The following is a 25,107-nucleotide window of genomic DNA, read 5'->3' as shown; positions in this document are numbered from 1 at the left end:
TGCAGCCCGCCAATGTTTTGCAACCCCCAATTTTGTTCCGCGAGGGACAAAAGATTGCCGACCCTGATCCACCATTATAACTATATACTACTCCAAAGCAGTCTTGTGTCTACTATACGAGTCTCTAACTTCTGACTAGTTAAGTAGGTTGACATTGCATCAAGCGAATACAAAATTGTCTTTCGACTCTCTGATCAAACAACACAAAAACGAACACACAAGTATAATAATGATCATATTATATCTAATAATTCTGCAACTAAGATAATACATAAAAAAGTGCTGAGATTGGGTAACTTGGATATTTTTGACTTGGTCTTTGTTGTACATGGGAGAGAGGGTTATCGCAATTTATTACTTTTCACATAATTTAGCTCATATGAAGGTCTGAGGCCTTCAACTATAAGTGGAAAGTGAAATTTCAAGAAAGCATCACAGTAACACTAGCCTTCATTTCGCTTCTGAAAAATTGAGGACAAAACAACTCAAACTCGTTAATATACATGGACTCCTATGTGTCTTTCTAGAAATGTCCCAATTTAAAACACATATACCAACTAGGAGCTCAAACAGTGGGGCACGTCCACCAAGGGTATCGTGGACATTTTTGAGAGGGTGTGAAGATAATTCAAATGAATATTTGTTAGAATTGATTTTGCCTGCCTTATTTTGGATATTTACATTTCTTATTTTGGGTATTTACGTTCCATCCATGTATTTTCAACATGTTTTTCAATAAAGCATAATTTCGCCTTAATATCTGTTATTTGTAGCTTATTTTTAGCTTTTTAACGGGGGGTGCAAGACTAAAAAGGGGGGTGACTGAAAAAGTTTGAGAACCACTGAATTGGAACATATCAATATTCAAAATAATATTTAGCATATATTTGGGATTATTCATTTTCGGTTATCCCTTGGTGAAACAATAAAAACGAAAAATATGAAGCTTAAAATTAGCTTTTTATAATATCTCGAAAACACCTTTTTATATTGTGCCCTAAGTAGGTACCAAATTCACAATGTAAAGATCAATTAGGCTTAAATACCAGCACACAATAGTTTGGGATTGATTCTTTCAGTATAATAAACCAAACATAATAAGCCTTGAATAACTGCGTACAATAAAACTGGTCACAGAAATTCTTACACAAATCTGAAGATATAACATACAAATAATGAATTTAACAAAACCTGTTAATGTAGGTTAGAGTCGAGTTTTTATCTCTGTGGAAATTTTAAATGCATGGAACTTTTATGGGGGGATATTTTCTGAGTAGAAAATTTTGCACGCGTGCAAATAAACCCTCAAAAAACTTTTTGACCAAAAGATAGTAAATTTATGGGAGGAGAAAGATTTACTGAAGTTGCAAAATTTACAGAAACAAAAGACTAATTAATGGTGGGACAACACACACACTTACTCAGAAGTCAAGGTGACTTCTGAGACCTCATCTCTGAGCAAAATTAACTGGGACGAATTCCAAGAACAAAATATGCTAAACCAACAATTTCACAATGCAAAGATAAATCAAAGAATGGAAAGGAAACTGCTGCTGTACAAAATGGTTAAACTGTTTGTAATTATAAACATACAGAAACATTCTAAAAATGCATAGCAAGGCATAGTAATGTGTGATATATAGATGATATTGTATCGATAGATCACAAGTCTGAGATCTAGAACCAAAATTTTGAATTTCCGGAATCAGAATTTCACAAATTTAATGTATGTATATATCAGGGCTGTAGCCAGGAAGGTTTCTGGGTCGGACCTCACCTTTTTAAAATGAAAAAAAAAAAATTCTGTATCAAACATAGCAATTTACCATAGCTTGAAACAATTTTCACCCCCTCAAGACTCTAACACCTGAACCCGTTAGCTTTTAGGGTGTAACATGGCAATTAGAAATTTCCAATTTTCCATCCTTTGAATATTCCAGGCTATGCCCATGTCATTTGGCTCAAAACAGTATAACAGATATGTGATACATGTAAAGAATGCCCCAAAGAAAAAAAACCATCAATTTCTTGATTACTTTTATGAAAGTGGGAAATATTATTCAATTTTGTCTACACTTGAACTTTTTTACACTTAGCTGACATAGTTTTTTTTTCATCTTTAAAATAATTTAGTGTACCTCCATTTAAAGAAATGATATAAGCATTGCCAAAATTAGGATGTAGAGAGTCCTGTGATACATGTAAAGAATGCCCCAAAGAATGAAACTCATAAATTTCCTAATTACTTCTATGAAAGCGGGATGAATTATTCAATTTTATTCAATTATTAAATTATTCAACTTCTTCACACTAAGCTGACATAGTTTTTTTTTTTATATTTTCAGAATAATTTAGTGTAACTCCATTTAAAAACATTTTAAGTATTGCCAAAATTAGGATGTAGAGAGTCCTGGGACCTTGGGGGGGGGGTCGTCAGGAATTTAAAAAAAGGGGGGTTCTCAATATCCTAATTGCCAAGTTAGACTGTACTGATTTATCGGATCCGACTGGAAAATGTGAGTTTTCAGAGTTTTGATCTAAAAAGGGTTTCAAACTATGAAAAATGCTATGAATGACACAGAAAAATGCTTTAATTACATTTCAAAAGAGGGGGTTCTGACCCCTTCACCCCAGGATACGACCCTGCCGGGGGCCTTCAATCTCCTAAACATGTACCTACACTAAGTAGTATCGCCTTATAATTAAATAAATGTGATTCGGTGCAAAAATGCTTGAATGAGAATGACAGACAGAACCGTTTCAAAGTTTCGAATACAATTACGATATATATATATATACAGGGTGGCCCAAAAGTAGGTATACAGTTATTAAACTATTTTATATGCTTTGAAGCTACTTGCAGTTCACTTTATGTTACTTGGTAATTACCACAAAAATGCTTATTTTTTTAGATAATAAATCTAGTGTGAATTTTACATTAGTTTTCTAGCTGCTTGGAAGGTAATAAAAATAAATAAAATAACTGTATACCTACTTTTGGGCCACCCTGTATATATCGTATAAATTCTTGAAAAATATAAAAATGTTGACTCTATTTAGAAGTCCAGAAGTACTTTTGAGAATACCACAGTATTGCGCAATAGTTAATGAAAATTCATAGATTTTCTGTCTCACTTGGCGGCGATTACTGGCTTCGAGAAAAATTGCGCCACCATGTTAGTCTTCCAGATCAGTGAATTTCCGGGTTTATCAGTATTAAACTGTGATAATGAATTGATATTGACTAGAGAAGGTATTAATAGATAGATATAGCATTAAACTTAAGACACATAATCACAATAGTTCAAATATCACAAAAAAGCTAAAACTGACAAAAAATTCATTCATAAAAATATTATAACAGCTTAATAGTACATTTTTAAGAAAACTCACAAGCATGCACTCATTCAGAAATAAAGGTGACTGATCTGAGTGAATTACAGACGCCAGAATCTAATACATGATTTATTTGGCTAAAATGATAAATTTATTGAATAGTTATTCTGGGGAGCTTCCTTCTTTGTTAGGATGTCTCTCGAAGGTGAGCAGAGTGTGTGGAGTGTATATAACACTCATGCAAACTCACTCAGAAACAAAGGTGATAGATCTCTGAGTGATATCAAGTGCCCTCACTCAGAAGTACTCAGAAATAAAAACCACTGAAGAATACATAATTTATTTGGCTAAAATAAGAAAATTAATTAAAATTCTTATTATGAGAGACTTTCTTTCTAGGCTGTCTCTTGAACGTAATGAGAGTGGAGAACTGAATATGCCAACAAGATATTTGTAAAAAAAGTTACATGACATGTTTTGGCGCTCCCAGATTATGTGCACCAAGATGTCACACAACCTGAACCCCAATCTGGTACATATATACTATGTTCAGGTAGCGCGCCATCTTGGTACACATACTTCAGTAGCTCCTATATTTCAGGGTTTGGAAATTTATTAAATATTCTTTCTGAGGGCTTTCTTTCTTTAGTAGGCTGCTCTTGGAGAGCAGCAGCAATTTTGTGGGTGTATATTATGGTGACCGTACATTTGCACCCACGTACATTTGAACCCATGCGTATATCCACGGGTTCAATCTATATGCGGGTGCTAAAACCCGTGGGTTAGGGTTAGTATGGGTTTAACTATCCGTGAAACAAAAAAAATTCCACAGGTGCAATAGCATACAGGTGCAATTGTCATGGGTTCAAATGTACGTGGGTTCAAATGTAATGGAACCGTATATTATATGCCAAGTGATTTACAGGGAAATAGGATTCATGATATGTTTCTGGATTGGGACAGATATAAGTTTTTGTAGTCAGGAACTAGCATGAAAATGATCAACGGAGAGCTTATAAATTTGTTCACACTAAAATTTAGTATTTTTACAGTATGATACAATTTCCCCTTCCTCCCAAAAACAAGATTGAAAAATAACTAAATGCAAAGCGATAAAACTAGTTCAACTAAAACTATCTAACATATATTATTCAAATCAAAACAACCCATTAAATAAATACAGAAAAAAAAACTGGAAGCAAGCAGTAGTTCAAGTAAAATCTGACAAAAAGTCTAAAAGCATAACGAACATAAGCTGGTACAGAATACACCTGTGTATAACAATATATCATTAATAAACCATTGGGACGGGATTTTTGAATTCTCAAAAATTGGTATAAATACTGGTTCATGGAGAAACATTGTTTCAATATCTGCGCCCCAATTAAAACTCTAGATAAGTATTTACTGTTCTATAAATAGCCCCATTTTGAATTGTTTGATGCATAAATTGGTGGAATCAGTATGAGGGTACATATAGTTAAATAAATATCCAGTTTGCGAGCATTTTCAGTTGAAATTGAAAGTTGACATACAATTAGTGGACATGCATAACTAAAAACAAACAGGAGTGGAATGCTGATTGAGGAAATGTAGGCTCTAATTTGAACTTGATTGTCCAGCTCTTCGGCCATTCATTAATAAGTTACAGAATATATATTGTATATAATTATAAAGTTTAGTTCTGGTTATTCAGTCATTGCTTTTCACGATTAGAATTATCAAATTCAGACATTTTAGGGTGACAATGCCACTATATAGACATTTTTCTTGCTTCTTGGCTTTCCTTTTATAAAAATTATTGAATTTAGAACTTCAAACAAATGTACAGGTTGTGAGCCTGCATACTGTGATATGGCAATATATATAGTTAGTTAATTGCCCAGTTTTTGGTCATCCTTGGTTAAAATTTCAGATTATTACTTTCATTTTAGGGTCTACATACTATCTGATGCTCGAGTACTGTAATATAGTGACATACAATACAATTTCTGCCCCCCCCCTTTTTTTTGCGTCTTTTTATACGAAATACATATCTTTAGTATGAAAAGCCGTCGACAAGAGGCCCGCCCCCCCCCCCCCAAAAAGGTTGCCACAGAGCAGTTGGAGGAATTGGCGGCCACATACTAGGCGCGAAACTGATTTCAGTTTTTCCTTTACATTCCCCGTTCTTCCTAGTTCCATTGCCTGATAAGATTATTTCACAGGGTGTTTTCACTTAGATGAGCATGAATTGTTTGAACATAATGGGATCAAAATAACATTATAAATTTCACTGGAATGATGAACAGGGGCCATAACCGCTAAAACCTTCCGAAAGGAGGCCCCGAGCCATGAATAGGTCGAGAACCACTGAAATAAATATTCTTTTTTTCAGTTGCAAAAGAATAAATACTACGACAGTTTGAAGTCTATAGAGGTGATTGTGTATTCTAAAATCACTAAACTACAGTCATTTCTGTGTTGGTTTGAGCGTGGATTCCTTCACATCGAGTCTTTTCTGATTTGTTTCTGAAAAAAATAAAATGAAATTTTTTAGATAATGTGGTTTTGCCAAGCTTTTTATCTAGTTATTTTTTTCATGACATTGCTTAACCATAGTGTGTTGTTATTTCACTCAACTTTATTATTGACCTGCTTATTGCTAGCATCAGCAATTTGCTACATACGGGCATGTATTTTTCGGTCCTTCCAAATGATGTATAGTTTTTACATATAAATAGATAACTTGTGTGTTCTCATTCACATTTTGTCCAGGTGATTGTCATCCTAGGATAACTGTGCTCTAATCCTATTTACCGCTCTTAACTGGCCAATGACAGCACAGCATGATGGTAGAGCATTGTGGGTAAAACCACTGAAGCATGCTCCCTGGGTATAAATACTGCCATGCTGGTCTCCAGAGGTCATTGAGTACTTTGGTACAGCAGAAGCAACGTAATGTCTGACTTTATATTCTGTTATTTGAGGTGACAATTGAACTGTGTATGTTACGTATTGCTTGTGTGCAATAAAATATTAATTCACAGCAATAGGGATCAGTATCTTCTAGTATGGGGCCTTGTTTGAAGAGAAAGTCATGAATAAGCACTGTAATCAAAATGCATTACAGTCAAACAATAATTAAACGACTCGAACATGGGTATCAGCAGTGCAATGGCAATCATAGCTGGTAGTTGCTTGTGTGTAACCTTGTTCAGAGCGAAACACATGGAAAAACACATAGATTTCGTACGTAACTCACACATGGTTATCAGCAGTGCAATATATCAAACACTCAACACCATCTGCCGAACCTAATTGGTATCTGACATATGGCAAGCAGTAAGCACATAGCAAACATAGGTCATCTCATTAAAATCTGTTATCAATAGATGACTTAGAATAACAATTTATGACGTCAATAAATCAAGTCGTTAATATTTGACTAATAATCTGAGTGTGTGTGTGGGTGGGTCTAGGCCAGGGGTGCACAACTTTTCTGCTATTGGCGGCCGCATTGCATTTATTTGTATTCAATACGCCTTCCAGGGGGTTGATGAGCGCGTCGAATTTTTTTTTCTCAATTTTATGACGTCATAACCCCGTATTTGACCCATGCGAGGTGCAGTCTGCCCAATTAATAAGTATGTGGGACTACTTGGAAGTATAATATTCGCATTTTAAACGGATTTTTCTTTTTGCTGGACCTATTCTTGAGCAGATATATTACAGCAAGTTGCATAATGGTTGCACAATTTTGGAAAAAATCAAAAGGCGGGGAGGGGTGGTCACTCCCATTTTCTTGTCCCCAAAAGTATAATAAAATGTCAAATATTTTAATGCATTTTCTCTATAAAAGTTTGCAAAGCATAGCCGCCAAATCCTATTTTTGAACTTTTTTGTTTTGTTCACGTATAGGATTTTGTATGTGGACGGCCGCATTATTTTTTCACGACGGCCGCAGGTTGTGCACCATTGGTCTAGGCAATATAGGTTCAAAAGTGTGGCGCATTGTGCTAAATGTTAAAATACGCTCGTCACCGCACCTCTCATTGCCCTGTGTATGTTCGCAGGTTCGAGGATAATTATGTACGAGAGGATTGCTGGACTCCTCGTCGCCGTAGGGTGGTTCACGTAACCGCAGGTCGCTTACGGCTTCCTTTACCATCAAGTCCATGCGTCTTAAACAAATAACTGGCTGACTAATCCCATACCAGACATGAACTGAAAGATTACAGTGCTTCCAAAAATAAAATATAGTAGCACCTCACATATAGACGGTTATCTGTGGGTAGTTGATATTCTAAAATAAGTGCATGACATAGGCAGGGATTTTATGAAATGTATAATTGCCAAGTTCGACAGTTACTGATAGCTGGTCTGGCCGGAGACCGAAAAAAAAAACATGGGTTTCCAAAAGTCTCGAGGGGCTAAAAAGTGCTTCAAGCTACGCAAAACTCCAATGTATGATACAAAAACATGATCTTTTTTAAATTTCAAGTGGCCACACTATCCAGGGCATTGCTACTGACTATATTGACGGCTTCAAGTCTTTGTCAGTAACGCAGATAATCCTAAAGAGTTTCTCGGCATTTCATCGGTCGCACAAACCCTGCTCAGAGAAGAGATTTTTCAATTTTTTAATGAGTTATAACATTCCAGGTAAGATGATGGGCTCTGTTACAGTATTTTTTTCAAATTTAGAAACGTGAATGACACAAGATGATTTTGCCAGCAAGATTGGCAAAATGGGGTTTACCAATACCGTGACTTATTTAACGAATCCTTTCTGAGTGCATTTGATAACGTTATTGAAAGACTCAAATATTGATTTAAGTGACAAATTGATACAACATTTCACACTTATCTGTGAAGGATATATGCTTGCTCTTCAGAATTAACAATCAGTAAACACAGTCATAAACTGTGTGTTTACATTTGTAACAGTATAGTGCTAATAATAAATGCCATAAATTGTATAGTGCTTATAATAAATGGAAAAAATCAGGGGAAAACTGCAGACCATAGTCTGGAACCAGCCCACCAAAGAGTTTAATCCGGCCCACTGTGTCTGCTGAAATTGGGACTGTAGTTTTTATGAATATAAATTTTTGCTGAATATATCGACAAAAATAACGCCATAATGATAATGCTTCTTATTGTTTTATAAATGTTTGCCTAGCTGTTGTAGATAAACTGCCTTTTTATCATAGTGTGTCATAATGAATTTAGAGGTTCAGTAACCAAGTCTATAATCTGTAACTGGCACAATCAGAAAAGTAATTGCCACCGTCTGCCATGAATTAATGTTTAAGCCTTCTAGTAAGCTATTCAATTAGGATAGATAGAATTTACATATTTATCCCGGGGGAGAGGAAAGCCGATAAGACGGCTTATCCATATGACGAACCACGGCCTCTCGTCCGGTTACCATTCCAAGTCGGGTATGGGATTAGTTTTTACTGTATTGTTTGTTTTCGGAAGCATGGACTTGGTGATGGAGGAAGCCGTAACCGACCAGCGGCGAGGAGTCCAGCAATCCTCTCGCACATAACCATCCCTGCATGGGATTCGAACCTGCGAACCCACGCTGAGTAATTAGAGGTGCGGTGGCGAGCGTATTCCTAACGCTTAGCCCGTTGAGCCACACCGCCGCTTCAACAATGAAGCAAGGTCATGTAGAGTTACTGATAAGGAAAAGACACTCATCTCTGAGAAAAGTTACGGCGACAACTGAAGTGCTAGAGATAGATGCACTCACTCAGAATTAAAAGAGCAGTACCTAGTTATCAAAGAAAAAGAAAATCGACATATCAGCTTTCTGATGAGCTGAGTACACCAATAAAGTATGTCAAGTCAATAATATTTGAAAGTTGGTTTGCCTTAGGAATAGAATATTGCCAATAAACCTTTTTGAGCGCAGCAAATTCACACAGTATATCTTCAAAATTTTGGACCTCCTGAAGTATGCGCACCAAGATGGCGCACAACCTGGACTCAGATTGTGTACCAGGTTAGGATGCAGGTTATGCAACATCTTGGTGCGCATACTTCAGGAGTACCAAAATTTTTTATCAAGAAATTATCAGTCTTACTTAGAGTAAAAAATTTTTATAACCAATTCTTACCAATTTCCATTTAATAATATCCATCCATTCTGCTTGTTCTTCTTCAGTATTTGCATAAAAATACCAGGTACGATCCGGAAAGTCAAGTTTGAAACAGTTTTTTTTGCCGACGTCGTCACATTTTATGCATCCCTGGCAATCTAGGAGATTGAGGGTCTTGATCGGTTTTTCTTTCTAAAAATGGAAAACAGTTGGCAAAAAAAATCCAAAAATTATAGTTTTGACTACTCAAAAATACTAGTTTCCCATACAAAACTTCTAAATTTATTCGGTCCGGTCTTTCCAGAAATTAAACACACACTTCCTTGACGGGCTAACGATTATCTGCTAATCAAGATTGTTTATTATGGTGTTATAGTTATTTTCATAGATATTTAAAACAATAGAAGTCATTTAATAAAAGAAAACTTCAAAAGTGGGGCTAATGATCTGAAATAAAGAATTAGGTGCGGTCCGAATCGAATACCCGAAAGATCCAGATTCGGATTGTGGTCCACCAGTTGAGTAGCCCTGGCCTATACCACGTCTCTCTGCTTGGTTTCAATACAGTAAGAATTTCCTCTTTATTTCAGGATCAATACAAGTTCTGCTATCAGGCTATTGTGGAATATCTGAAATCGTCCGATCTTTATTCAAACTTCTAATTTTTTGGTAGGAAACTACTTTCTCTTTTTATTTCTACTATCTATACAGATACGTAATAAAAGTCCTAAGTGATTCAAGAGTCTTGCTGCACACTAACATAAATATATTTCTGTAACGTTTCGTCTGACCAAAGTCAGACTTCTTCAGACATACATAGTAGTTGAACTAGTGATACGTAGTTCAACTACTATGTATGTCTGAAGAAGTCTGACCTTGGTCAGACGAAACGTTACAGAAATATATTTGTGTTAGTGTGCAGCAAGACTCTTGAATCACTTAGGATAGGTATCTCTACTCTTGCTACAGCATCCTTGCAATATATGCATACGGATCCACCGGCACAAAAGCATAGAAGAAGGATAAGTAGTTAGTCTCGCAGAAACCAAATAATCAGCGCAAGTAATAAAAATGTTCGCCAAATTTTTTTTTTTCCTGATTTGCCGGTATAGTAGAATGTAAAAACTGGTATAACGACCAGCAGAAAACACATAAGATTCCAACATTTTTTAATGATGTTTCCCTTAATTTAAACTTTAAACTCTTTACTTTTGTACAATTTAATTCATTCATTGAAAAAAATTTAATCCCAAAATGGGGAGCACCTACAATCTTGACAAGTTAGACGATCTAGATTTTTTTTTTGAAGTTGGAAAATAAAATCAACAAATTTTGTTGATTAACCAACACATGGCCGTGGAAAGAAGTCTAGATTCTAGAAATCCTATGTTTCACACACTTCTCATGACATGACTGACTTTCCATTAACAACCACATGTAGGTTAATATGTAGAAGCAAGGACAGACATCCGGGGTGTGCATGGAGACTCCAACCCCACATCTTGAAGGGGAGGGGGGGCACATAAGGGACGCAGGACTTATTTTATATTTCCCTTCACGATAAAACTTCCTGTTATTTCTAGTTCCATTGCTTGTTAAGAATATTTCACAAGGTGTTTTCACTTTGTTGAGCATGAATTGTTTGAATATAATGAGATTTAAGATCTACCAATCATAACAACACTCTTTAAATACCACTGGAAAGATAATCGGTCGGGTAATAGGGGCTAAAACACTCCGAAGAGAGGCCACGAGCCATGAAAGGTTCGAAACCACTGTTATACAGCATTATAGGGGCGAATTACACCATAATAAGTTAAATAAATAATACTAAACTACTGCCTACACCATTTAAAGAGCAAAAAGCCATATTGAAACCTTCAAGGAAGTGTCATAAAGGTATATGAGCAAGCTATCTGTCATATGGAAACGCTTAGTAAGACAAAACAGACAGTCAGCGATGACTCATCTCTTTAGTAGAGTAAGGAATTGATATACTGGTAAAAAACCAAATTGACGAATAACTTAAAGCAGCATATTGGCCTAGCATTTAAAGCAGGGGTGTGCAACTTTGAATACGGTTCTAGGGAAATTGGCCGCAGGAAATTTGGCCGCAAAGGAAAAGTCGCCGCAAGAGCATTTTGCTGTAAAACAAGTATTTGTGATAAAAACAGTTTTATTAACAAACTTTTTTATTTAAAAAAGATTCGGTATTTAAGAGCATACCCTAACCCTATGAACTCAACTGTTTTTATCACAAATACTTGTTTTACAGCAAAGTGCTTTTGCAGCCATTTTTTGTGCGGTTAATTTTCCTATTCGGTGACTTTTCAAATTCGACAAATTTTCCGATGCTGTGAGGTTACCTACGACAAAATTTCCTGCGAAAAAATTTTCGGACATGCTTAAATAATACACGTTGGCCGGATAAAAATAACTGGATGAAACCGTGGGCCACACCCTTACTTAACATATGCTTTCTAGTAGTTGCAGACACAAAATTTTTTTGTTATTGATCTTGTGAGATGCGTTGTTCGCTTTGCTCAGATATAGCCATTGCAACGCAAATGAATTGGAATTACTCACACATACTAGATTAAATTAAAAACTTGTTTCGCGGGCCGCTCGCCATTCGAAAGTGGAGTTTCTGCACAGGTCACACAAGTTTACCTGTGGGTTGCATTTGGCCCACAAGCCGCAGGTTACACACCTCTGATTTAAAGAGTCATCGACTCTCCTCCTCCAGATAAGCACTGGGTTACACAAAAACTGAAGCCAAGTCATTTGGGACATATTCTAGAGCAGTGTTCTTCAAACACTTTTACCATGGTACCTTTTACAATTTTTCAAGAGCTTTGTATACCCTACAAATACCATTGTTTATTTAAGGCTTAAATAAATATTCAATTTTAATCACATATTGTACTGCAATATCATCATGCAATCTAATAGGCTAGTGTCCGCAAGTTGTAAACGGTATAAATTTGACTGAAGGCCCTAGTATCAACGCGAATAATGTTCAACGTAAATCAAGCGAAGCGAAATGCATGGCAGCTGAAATCATCAACCTAGACACGTGCCATATCTATATAAATTGTGATGTAAAGATGTGCTCAAGTCGGTTCTTTGCGTAAATGACATTTTATATTCCATGTGCACCGTGTTAACATTGTTGTCTCCAATTGAATATTTTATAATTTATCATATTAGAGTTTAGAATCCTTGACTTAGGCTGTACACCCTTTGTACACCCTTTATCAGTTGTATACCCTACTTAAGGTCCAGTATACACTTGGGTTCAAGAACACTGGGCTGGAGCAGTGGGTCCCAATCTTTCATGACTGATGACTTTCATTTTGGAAGCTTTTAGCACTCATGGCCCCTGTTCTCAATCCAGTGGTATTTAAGTGTTATTTTGATTGGAAGATTCCGAATCCAATTATGTTCTAACAATTCATGCTCAAGAAAGTAAAAACACCCAGTGAAATAACATTATCAAGCAAATGGGGAGTTTTCTTATGAAGACTTTAACTTGTGGCCCCATTGGAGAGGCCACAGGCCCTCTCTGCTGTTCCAGAGAAAACAAAACATAACTTTTGTGAAGCGTCCTAGATAAGTTTAAGTGTTAGATAATTTTTTTTTTGTTTATGCAGATCAAGAATTTTATGGTTTCTTTATCGTATGGGTCACCCTACGTTGGAACATCAAAGCATCCTTGCATATTGTTAGCAAAATATAGCAAAAACCATGAAAAAACACCAAAAACCTAGGAAAATCGTCAAAAACCACCAAAAAAATGTGGAAAGCAACCGAAAATCTTGAACAAAATTGCATAAACAGTGAAAAAACGTCAAAAACCTTGCAGAAATCTTGAAAACAGTCAGAAATAACGTCAAAAAACGTGCGAAAACAATGAAAAAACGAGCAAAAACAATGAAAAAACCCCATCAAAAACCACCATAAAAAAGTCAAGTAAACCAAACTTACCGATCTATCTGAGAAATAACTGAGATCGTACTTTGACAACACAAACCATCTCGTCTTCCAATTCTTAACAACCCAGCCCTGCTTTGTCAGGAATCCTTCTTTACTTGCAAGCTAAAAGAGAAATTTTTTTTATTTTAAAAGTGTTTTTTTAAACTGCGTTTTGACAAATTCCTGCTGCACAAAAGCTTGTATGGGCAGCCCTGGAATGTTATTATTTTTAGGATAGTGCCCATAGCTTTGATCAGAGATAGTCTTCTTTACTTCTGAGTGAGTGCCCGTAACATAACTTCGATCAGAGATGAGTCTTCTTTACTTCTGAGTGAGTGCCCGTAACTTTGATCAGAGATGTGTCTTCTTTACTTCTGAGTGAGTGCCCGTAACGTAACTTTGATCAGAGATGAGTCTTCTTTACTTCTAAGTGAGTGCCCGTAACTTTGATCAGAGATGAGTCTCGTTTACTTCTGAGTGTGTACGCGTAACTACACTCAGAGATGAGTCATCTTTACTTCTGAGTGAGTGCAACTTTTCTTAAAGAGGATTCTTCTTCCTTTCTGAGTGCCTGACCTTGCTTTGAACAAATTTCTTTTATGACCCTGATGCACACCTATGGGCATATTATTGCTCATTTTGAGCCCTGTGTGTTTCGCATGGTATGACTCAAACATCATAATACCCAAGTATTCATTAAAAACTCATGCACTATAATGCATTGAATTTAAAGATTTGTCTTTATTTTGAGGTCTTCGTATTAGAAAATTTTTTGTTCTTATTTCTAAGAAACCCAATTTTGACGTGTGTCCTTATTATTCTTTCATTTCAGAGGTAGAGGTTCTAGGTTCTAGTATCAGACACTCAGATTGGTCAATTTGAATGATTGATTTGCTAGAAATGATATTAGAACCTCGTCGATTGCTACGCGCATTCATGGAATAAGTGAAAGTGAAATTACAGAGATGGAACAGATAGTTTCTAAGAAAAAAGAACTGCTGGTGCAAATTCTTTCTTGTGCAAAGTATGACTAGACACGGGTCGCACTGACATGAATACATTTTGTCTGTTACCTTGTTATCTATTTTAAGGTTTCCCTTATGTCCTTATTTTTGGGTTCATATTGATGGCAGCCCTGGTTATGCATGATCTTACTCAAATAACATATTGCAAAAAATATCCCTCAAAATACAATTTTATGTTAATTTTAGGCCCTGCATGCTATGCATGATATGACTCACACACCATAATGCAATATGATTCTACACACAGTGACTAACAATGAGTTTTTCTTGGAAATAAGGCCTGGCAGCTCATCACGCCAACTTTAATAATATTCGCAATGCTTTAGTCAGGAATTGCCTTTCCTGAATTCATTCCAAAATTATATTTTTAAATATGAAATATCGAATAAATTCTAAATTATGTCATGTTCAATGGAGAAATTTGCTTGTCAAATGTTCACCATTGACAAATTTCTAAATAATTCCCAAGATCAAAAACTAACTAAAAGAAATTTAATCATATTTAGGATAAATTTAAATATGTTTTGGAATACTCCATTATGCATTTTGGGGTACGTCTGTACTTGCTACTATCAATACCGAATATTTCATTATTCCAAATATATTCTAAGGAAAATTTTTTGGATATGAAATATCAAAAACATTCTAAATTGGGGACAATTTCGTGTGAAAAATTACATCTTCATGTTAATCATATCTAAAACAGCATAAATATAAAGGTCATTGGGGTCTCTCTGTTGTTTATTACCAGTTGAAATAATGTACGTTTTAATCTCCTTGTCGGACGGCTCAAAATCCCCAATTCCTACATGTAGAGATTATAACAAAGACTACTTTTTACATAAATATTTGCTGAGGGTAAAATCATGAAACTCACTTAAGGTGAACGAAGCTTCATCAACCACTAGATTCAAACTTGAGCAGGGTGATCGGAGGTGCACTGACATTTCAAAACTGGTTATAAAATGTTTTTTTCATCATAGAACACCATTTTGTTTGGGAATAATTCAGGGATAATTTATTCGCTCTAAGCCAGAGGTGTGCAACCTTTTTTATTGGCGGGCCAAATACAAGTAACTAGGTGAAGCCGCGAGCTGTACCTTTATTTAATCTATACTTCCTAGTAGTTGCAAGCACAAAAATTGTATATATTTGCTAGTGATCTTACGACATTACTAAGGATTCTTGCAGAAATAGTGAGTTAAAACGCATAAACTCTTGAGGAAACTCCTATTTGAATTTATTGTCACACTGACTTTAAACCAGTGAGAGCCATGTTTTTGTAATATAGCCTATATCGTGTATTTTGCAACAGAACTTTGCTAGCTTGTTTTGCTAATAATACTGGTATAGGCTTTGCAACGCAGAAGGATAAATACTCGTTTTATGGGCACACCATTCAACATTGTTAATTCCCTGCGGGCCGCACAATTTTTCCTCGCGGGCCACACTTTGCACACCTGCTCTAAGCCAATTAATTATCAACCTCCTGTAGTTTAAGATTCACTACAGTTTGAAGCTTTGGGTTTCCAACACCCACTCGTTATGACCCTGATCAGAGGTGTGACGGTAGACTTGTTTCTAAAATTTAGAATGAGGCGTCATCCCCCAGAAATCAGGTATTAACTAACTGTCAACCTTGTACAAATCAAATTTAAGCGAGGATATTAAAAAGAGAGGGGTGGTTCTGTCATCTGACTCCCCCCTGTGGTCACGCCCCTGATCGGGGATGTGATGGCAATTTAGAACGAGGCGTCATCCCCCAGAAATCAGGAATTAACAATCAAACTTATACAAATCAAATTTGAGTAAGGAGATTATACGTGATATAAAATTATAACACAAAGACTTCTTTATTTCTATTTAAATAGTTGGACCTCCTGAAGTATGCGCACCAATATGGCGCACAACCTGAACTCAGGTTGTGAACAAGGTTAGGGTTCAGGTCGTGCGACATTTTGGTGCACATACTTCAGGAGTACCAAATATTTTTTCTGATAAGATCCCGAAACTAACGCAGAAAGTGGAAGAAACTTATCACTATATCTTCATGTCGATCACATCTAAAACGACACAAATATAAAAGGTGTTGTTTTTACTGTGTTGTTTGTTAACAGTTGAGATATCGAACATCTTGATCTACTTGTCTGATGGCTGAAAGCCCCTAATTCCACCAGAGATGGCCAATACTGAATAGTTCTCTATTTCGAATACAATTGAAAATAAAATCAAGTAAAGGAAGCTTATCTCAGTGTATGAAGAAATTTGGGGTCTAGTATAGTTTAGTACCACAAGTACTTCCAGTGGGCGTAGCATAACGATTTTTGCATCTGTTATTCCTAACCCTCACCTGACTATGCCATCCAAAAATTACACCACTACGACGTCACTATCACATCATAGGGATTGCCAAAGTATAATTACGATCGCCCGAAATGGCATCTGCGCCGCCGATAAGAACTTGCTAAAGCCGGCGATCTCTCTCCTATCGTGATCTTTGCGACGAGAAAACGAGAGAAATAGCTTGCTCGATTTCAGGTTAAACAATGGAATACCTGTTATCTACAACTAGGGCTGTCCAAGTTCGATTATGAATTGAACCGAATATTATGCAAAGCTTGTTAGAGCTATTCCAATCCTATTAGTCGTAACTCTCAAGGTTTTGTGCGTAATTTTCAGCAAAATGATTAACAACCATAAATATAGATAAAACTGCTCACAAAAAATTTTAATTTGCATTTAGGAAGATCACGAATTAGGAGCTAGTTTGATGACATTGTTATATGATGACCGTATTGGTACAGCCATCAAAATGCAAGAGTGCAATAATTTATCATGATAATAGACGGATAATACAAGTTCCATTGAAAGAAGAAGGTATTGCCATCATATTCAATTTCACCAGTACAATGTCTCTGTGATTACTAACTCAACAGCTTCAAATCGATTCTATTTCACTTTTAACAATCAAATTTTCAATTTTGAGACGTAATGGAAATGAATATGTAAAAGAGAAGCCTTGCAAGCAAGAAAATGACGGCAATGTCCATGACGCAACCATGAAATTGTGTCGCAACAGTATGAGACGCAGGGCCACAGAAGATAAACAATCGAAGGGACGATTTTATTTCATTTTCTTTACGATAGAGGTGAGATCAAGCCCAAAAATTCCAGCCCGACCCGACCTGGGCCCGTAGGTATTAAACCCGACCTGAGTCGAGCCCGACCAATTAACTGGATTAGCAGGCCCAAACTGACCAGAGCCGGGTATGGTAAAGTATAGGAAAAATATTTTCGGTCGTCAAAGGTCGGGGAATAGTCCATTACAGCTTCTTCTCTGTTTTATTCAAATTATTCCCTTTATAACAAGTATTGCTTTGTTTAGTATCCACACATAGTTTAAGAATATATTTTTGTTATAAACATATAGTTATTTCAAAAAAGTCAGCGATAGAGAAGCCAGACCCGACCCAAACGTAATGATTAACATTTCAGGCCCGACCCGACCCCACTTTTCGTCGGGCTTCAGATCTTAGCTCTACTTTACAATACGTGGCAAAGCGCTAAACTACATAAATATTTGCTAAGGATGAAATCACAAAACTAACTCAACCACTGAATTCAAACTTGTGAAAGGTGATCAGAGTTGCACTGACATTTCATAAAGGGGGGATCCTCAATACCTCACTGGCTATCAACCTGATCAGGTGTGTGATGGCATACTTGTTCCAAACACTTAGCACAAGGCTGTTAATTGTATCTTCATTGTATTTCTGGCAACTAGCATTTTCCTATATAGGTGAGCATTACCTGTGATGTCATCACTCATCAGTCACAGATGACTGATCATGACCAACCAGCTGTGAAAGTGAAGTAGCCATGTGCTTTCTGTACTTGAGATCATTCCTGTTGGCGAATCTTAGGAGTTACTTTGCCCACAAACATTTACAGAGTTATCTTTATTAACCTCCAGAATTAACCATCAATCTTCTACAAATCAAATTTGAGTAAAGATATTGTACTTAATATGAAATAATAACACAAAGACTTCTTTATTTCTATTCAAATATTTGTTCTGATAAGATAACGAAACCAACGCAGAAAGTGAAATAATTTTGTTCGAAAGTTTCAAGTCGCAACTGAAATCTTCCAATGTTTTGTCAAAATACAGGGTTTTAAAAAAATTTGCCCAATTTAATGGTAATAACAATTAAAAATTTTTGTCTTAGAATAGTTCTTATTGTGCTTGTAGTTCTTCTTCATCATACAATAAAATTTATTTATTCTTATACTGTCATTACTATAGAATCGGGCGAAATTTTTTGGACACCTCGCATCAGCCTAAGATGAAGTCATAAAAATTTTCTCGGTAAGTTCACAATACTAAAGAGGGAAAAAAACTTATCCAAAAGTTAAGTAGCAATTGAGCAGTTGCGTGTAACGTTTTGTTCACATATTTGCTCATGGTAAATTATAAAAATTTAAGAAATTTCCAGAAGACTTGAAATAAACTTGGATATTTGCCTTGACAATTGCCCTCAAATGTTCAGTACTTGGAGAAAAATTATCAATTTTCATATATTTCTTCTGGTTTCTGGCAGCCTGGCCAATTGCTTTGAATCAAATTTTTATTTTGAAAACAAAAATGTGTGGAAGTGGACCAATAGTTCGATCTAGCTGCAAGGGGGTATTAGTTTTATATTTTTTCTTTGTTGGGCCTAATGTTTTAATTCAGAATTTCAAAGAATTGTGATGCGACCAGTGAAATATGAGGCTCTCCAGAAGTATGTGTACCAATATGGAGGTAACTAATTTTGTTCGTCTACTTTACATCAAGTTTTGTAAAGGGACTGGAAAATTATGGTATATTCACTTGGCTAACACATACAGTCCCCGAACTCGTAATAGAACTAAAATAAGGCAAATCGGGATAAAATTATGGCCTAACCCTAACCTGATACACATGCTACGAAAGTATCAAATATCACTTAACAAGTGACATAAGTCAATGTGTCATCTTACACTTTCATGTTTATGCATTTTTGTTTTATCATAATTTACATAGATTTCAGCTGATAAACTTTAATAATAACATTTATTAAAATTAAATTTTTAATATTCCAAAACTAGATTTTACACATATTTCCAAACATTAAACACTTTTTCCAGTAACCTAGTCTGGCCTGGTATTATTCGTCCTATTGATCTGTGCAAGCAATATAATAGTCCATGTGTCATGTTACACTTTTATGAACATTATTTCATGTTTTATCACAATTAACATAAATTTAGGCCCATAAATTTAATAATAAAATTTAAACTGAATTTTAATCATTCTGAAACTCAATTTTTCATATATTTCCGAACACTTTTCCAGTTATCTAGTCTGGCCTGGTATTCCTTGCTTTATTGATCTGTTTGTATCAATATTGAACCGGTATTTCCCTGATTATAGAATTAATATAAAACTAAATAAATTTACCCAAAATTCAATTCTTAGAAAATTTGAGATTTTTGGAAACTTAGACGTTAGAAATTAAACCTATGAAAAAAGAGCAAAAATAAGATATAAGGAAAGCTATTGCACTAAAATTTCCCACTCCCAGCATTCGATGGTTACTTTGCTCAGAGATGAGTCTCCCTACTTTTATCTCCTAGAAAATTTGAGATTTTTAGTATAACAAGAGAGAGATGCTCAAATATATGAACAAGTAGTCTAAAACATACCTCTAACTACATGACTAACAAAAACGTAGCCAACACAAGATTTGCAATTTTCGATGACGTAATGGAACACTAAAAATGAATCCATGGGGCCCACAGAAAATTTTGAAATTTTGGCTTCTATATTGATGTTGTATTATAATCAACATGAAAATAAAATAATTTTGCAAAAAAAATTCTAGGAATTAGAAAACCATAAATTTAAAATTAGACGTACAAGCTGCAATCTAATAGACAGTGCACAGGATTTCTGAGAAAACAAATCAATTTCTGCTTCGTAACCTGACAGTTGATTAACAAATTTGTCATATTTACAATTCAATTATTTGACTAACATGATAAATTATCAAAAACAGAATTACAAGTGTCGCTAGGATCAAAAAATTTCATCATTGTAAATACTTTTTCCATCATTTGCGATTCTGCTTTGTAATCTGATAGTTGGTTGATTAACAAATCGGGGCTCCCGAAGTATGCGAACCAAGATGGCGGACAACGGAATGTAATATGTGTACTAGGTTAGGGTTAGGCCATAATTTTAGGTATAAATACTACGGGAGGCTCTTGGCTAGTCTTCAAACTGATAATAGGACTAAAATAAGGAAAATTGGAAAAAAATTATCGCCTAACCCTAACCTGTTACCCATGTTAAGTTCCGATGTCCGCCATCTTGGTTCGCATACTTCGGGAGCACCAACAAATCTGTCTTGTTACAATACATTTAAAATTAGTCATTTGACAAACAGGGCAAATTATCAAAAACAGAATTACAAGCGTTGCTAAAACCCCAAAAAAAAATAATTTATTTTGAATACTTTTTCAATCTTTCGCAATTTTGTTTTGTAATCTGACAGTTGATTAACAAATCTGTCTTGTTACAATACATTTAAAATTAGCCTTTCGACAAACAGGGCAAATTATCAAAAACAGAATTACAAGCGTCGCTGAAACCAAAAAAAAAAATTGTTTTGAATACTTTTTCAATCTTTTGCAATTTTGTTTTGTAACCTGACAGTTGAATAACAAATCTGTCATGATACGATATATATAAAAATATATATTTGAATAAAATGATAAATTATCAAAGCTAGGATTACAAGTGTCGCTAAAACCAAAACTCGATATACAGTAAGTTACTAAAATCCTAATGAAGGTTAGGACAGTATATTCCTTAAAACAAGAGAGTGATGCTCAAAGGAAGAACATGGAATGGTGCGGATATGCAATTTGTCACAGTAGCCTACCGATACCAGCTGAGCAAAAGAACTTACGCAAAGATAAACTGAAACAAGAAACACAATTATAAATTTTGATGACGTCATAGAACACAAAAAACAAATCACAGAATTTTTTGAGATAAATGAAAGTAATTGCCTTCTAATAAAAAATATTAATAAGCCCTGAAATTTCAAAGCAATTGGCCAATTAGTGAATGTGTAACCTACTACAGTACTTGTAGTACTCATATACAGAGTGAAATATGAAAACTCAATAAAAGAAAAAAAACTATTATACAACACAAGTAATATTATTACATTAATCACCATAATAACAAAAAAATTTAAAACCCAAAGCACAAAAAAAAACAAAAAAACATCAAGACCCGCACTCACCGAAGTAGCTTTTGTCTGAAATTTTAAATCCTCCTCAGTGGCTCCGCTGCGTACCGTGGATTGTAGAACGATGTCTTCATAGTTATCGGGTTCCTCGACTTGTTTCGGGTAAGGATATTTCAGGAGAACGAGGGTGCCTGGAAATGAGTTAAGTTATGAAAACTAATAAAACTCTAAGCGAGTTAGATAGTTTAAAATAATGAATACGAGCATATCGGTCAGAGACCGAAGACTTATCGATCGAAAGTTATGGGATCCCCAAAACAGCAACTCCATATTGTGTCCCATCACTAATTAATTAATAACTCGCTAATTATACGACATAATTCATCCAAAATCAATAGGCTTCTGGTCCGACATATGATGAATGCACATGCAAAATCTGGAGCAGATTCAATCTCGTTTTCATGAGATATTGCGTGCATCTAACAGACAAACAGACAAATACCTATCAACATACTTACAGATCAAGATCGATAAGTATTAACCAGCTTCAAATGTATTCGAATAGTGGATTCTTTTTGGACATACATGCATGCATGTAAGGTAATAAAAAATGTCTCTATACTCTATATGATACCGATTGGCGAAAGGCTTTGTTGGCATCATGTCCTAGAGTTGGAATTTACTATGCTGACGTTGCAGGTAAAAACACGCAGGGTGTAGAAAACTAGGGGCTTAGTTAGAAATTTTCAAAAGGAGGGGGGAGGTTCTGAAATTTCTAATTGCCAAGTTAGACTGTAACAGCTAGACCAGGGGTTCTCAACCTTTTCTCTGTTAATTACCAAGAGTCACGAAACAATCAACGCGAACCCCCAGAGTCACGAAACAATCAACGCGAACCCCCAGAGTCACGAAACAATCAACGCGAACCCCCAGAGTCACGAAACAATCAACGTGAACCCCCAGAGTCACGAAACAATCAACGCGAACCCCCAGAGTCACGAAACAATCAACGCGAACCCCCAGAGTCACGAAACAATCAACGTGAACCCCCAAAGTCACGAAATAATCAACGCGAACCCCCAGTAATCAGACACCAAACTAAATTGTGATATATTGACTTAAAATTTGCTGTAACGACTGCCAAGTCGTGCATTTCACACTGTTGCGTCAAAGTCACAACAACGCAAGATCAGGGAAAATGTACGCTGAGTTTCAATTGGCACATATTTTCCTCTTGTAGTTACTTTCTTTGTTATTGAAGGATATTAAAAAAGCAACACAAGAAAACTCGACTGTCATCCAAGTACTCCTGGAAATCTTCTCGTGAACCCCAGGTTGAGAACCCCTGAGCTAGACAGACCAGATAACATTGGTTTACAAAAGTCTTGAAAGTCTAAAAAGCGTTTCAAGATACGAAAAATTTTACAGAAATCCCCCCTAGATGAGACCCTGTTAAAAATACTCACCAGAATTGCCTCCTAGTAATGGCTGATTGGCAAAATGTCCGATGAGAGATTCCAACGATTCAAACTCTGTAATTCCAAATTTAAATGCTGAATTCGCTTGAGTGATTTGGAAATGTTTTACGGAATCTTTACTCCTGTTTCAAAAATACAGAGGTAGAATCAAACTGAAAATTAACAGGTAAATGTTAATTAATTCAACATGGGTGATATGACCGCACGGTAAGGCTTGACTTGTATTTTGTCATCATATTAGCAGGTCGGTGCAATACAATTTTAGGACCTCCAGAAAGGGCATTTAAAATTGGGTGCTCCAGAAGTATGCGAACCAAGATGGCGCACAACCTGAACATAGTATGTGTGTACCGGTTAGGATTCAAGTTGTGCGACTTCTTGTAGCGCATACTTCTGGAGGTCCCAATTTTAAATGCCCTTTCTGACAGAAATGGGTATTCGTACGCAACGCTCAACCAAACCGATCAGACTCTTTTCATATCATCACAGACCTCCAGTTTGGGAAACCCTGGCCTAAGCAGAGTTCTTTCAAGGTTTCAACATGAAGTCAGAAGCTAGATTTTTGTCAAATAGGACTCAGAGTTTTTAAAGTCGAAGACGGGTGTAAATCTCTGTACTCCCGTAGTGTATGTAACAGGTTAGGGGTTAGGCCATAATTTTATTCCGATTTTCTATATTTTAGTTCTATTACGAGTTCAGGGACTGTCTGTGTTAACCAAGTGAATATACCCCCTACCCATAAGTTTCAGTCCCTTTACACAACTTGATGTAAAGTAGACAAACAAAACTAGTTACCTCCATATTGGTACATATACTTCTGGAGCGCCTAAATTTCGCCTGCCTTTTTGTATACCATGCGCCAAAAGGTAATTTTTCTAAGCTCGATGTATATTTTTCCCAACACCGAATCCCTGATGTTATTCACTAAAAACCATCTTCATACCTGACAGATAAAGAATATGATCCGGTCTCCTTCCCATCTCTCAGTAAATAACTTCCTTCCATACCATTTGCCATCAGCAACGCTTCAGCTATGTGTCGTGTGATATTTCCATGATACCAACTGAAATTAAGTTTGATAATTAGAGCAGAGGATAGGAGTTTTTATTTATCCCGAGAAGAGGAAAACCAATGAGTCGATTCGAACATATGGCCAACCAGAGATAGGATTGACAATTTTTTTAATTATACAACGATCATTCATACCCTACCTTTCGTTTCAAACAAGGCAGCTGCACTGAAAATAGCGAAACAAGAAACGAGTTTATTTTTATTTTGAAGAACCGGAATTTTTCTGTTTTTACATTGCCTACCCCAATTTATTACAGACTGAGTGAAGTAACATAATTGGATTGATAATTTAACATAATTAGTACCAATATCATGCACCTACATATAATATGCACACATAAACTGTTTATGGCTATATATAAATCAGCAAAAAGTGTTGAAGTTGGAATGAAAATTAAATCAAGAAAGAAGCTTCATAACACTATATATCCAGGCACCCGTGGCCTCGGCCCCTTCACCGGTAGCACTGGGACAAAGATAAATAGCCATCCTGGTTCCCCTTTGGTCCCACACTTGACAGTGTATAATATAATGCAACATGCAACTCGTTATAAATGTATGAGACGCTTGATATTGACAGTTCATTTCACTCCCTTAAACAAAACAATCTAACCTGATAGAGTCCAATGAAGGTCTTATTTGAACATTTTCATATGATATCGTAGTCCGCTTGGCAGGAATTGGTGGTGCCGCCATTTTGAGTCCAAAACTCGCCGTTTACCGCCAAGATTTTTTTAAATAATTCCAAAATGTAATCCAAGAAACAATTATCAGAAAAATATAAAATTTTGTGGCTTCTTTTCCCAAAATATTTTACAAGATTCTATTTTTATTACTGCTATGCTGT

At 35.8% G+C, this 25,107-nt stretch overlaps 1 protein-coding gene across 1 annotated transcript; it reads right to left on the bottom strand.

Annotated features, from left to right (window-relative positions):
- Positions 1-222: 222 nt before the first annotated feature.
- On the bottom strand, positions 223-25,101 carry LOC120337262 (dual adapter for phosphotyrosine and 3-phosphotyrosine and 3-phosphoinositide-like). The gene is made up of 7 exons (XM_039404994.2): positions 24,874-25,101; positions 24,133-24,252; positions 23,178-23,311; positions 21,766-21,902; positions 13,416-13,526; positions 9,447-9,620; positions 223-5,847 (listed from the first exon to the last, which is right to left on the bottom strand). The coding sequence occupies exons 1-7, from the start codon at positions 24,954-24,956 to the stop codon at positions 5,821-5,823; spliced, it is 786 nt and encodes a 261-aa protein (XP_039260928.1). The 5' UTR covers positions 24,957-25,101; the 3' UTR covers positions 223-5,820.
- Between the last annotated feature and the right edge of the window lie 6 nt (positions 25,102-25,107).

The sequence above is a fragment of the Styela clava genome, chromosome 10, assembly GCF_964204865.1.
Source record: "Styela clava chromosome 10, kaStyClav1.hap1.2, whole genome shotgun sequence".
In the NCBI taxonomy this organism is placed as follows: domain Eukaryota; kingdom Metazoa; phylum Chordata; class Ascidiacea; order Stolidobranchia; family Styelidae; genus Styela; species Styela clava.
The sequence above is the reverse complement of the archived record's forward strand: the minus strand, read 5'-3'. Positions and strand labels throughout refer to the sequence as shown.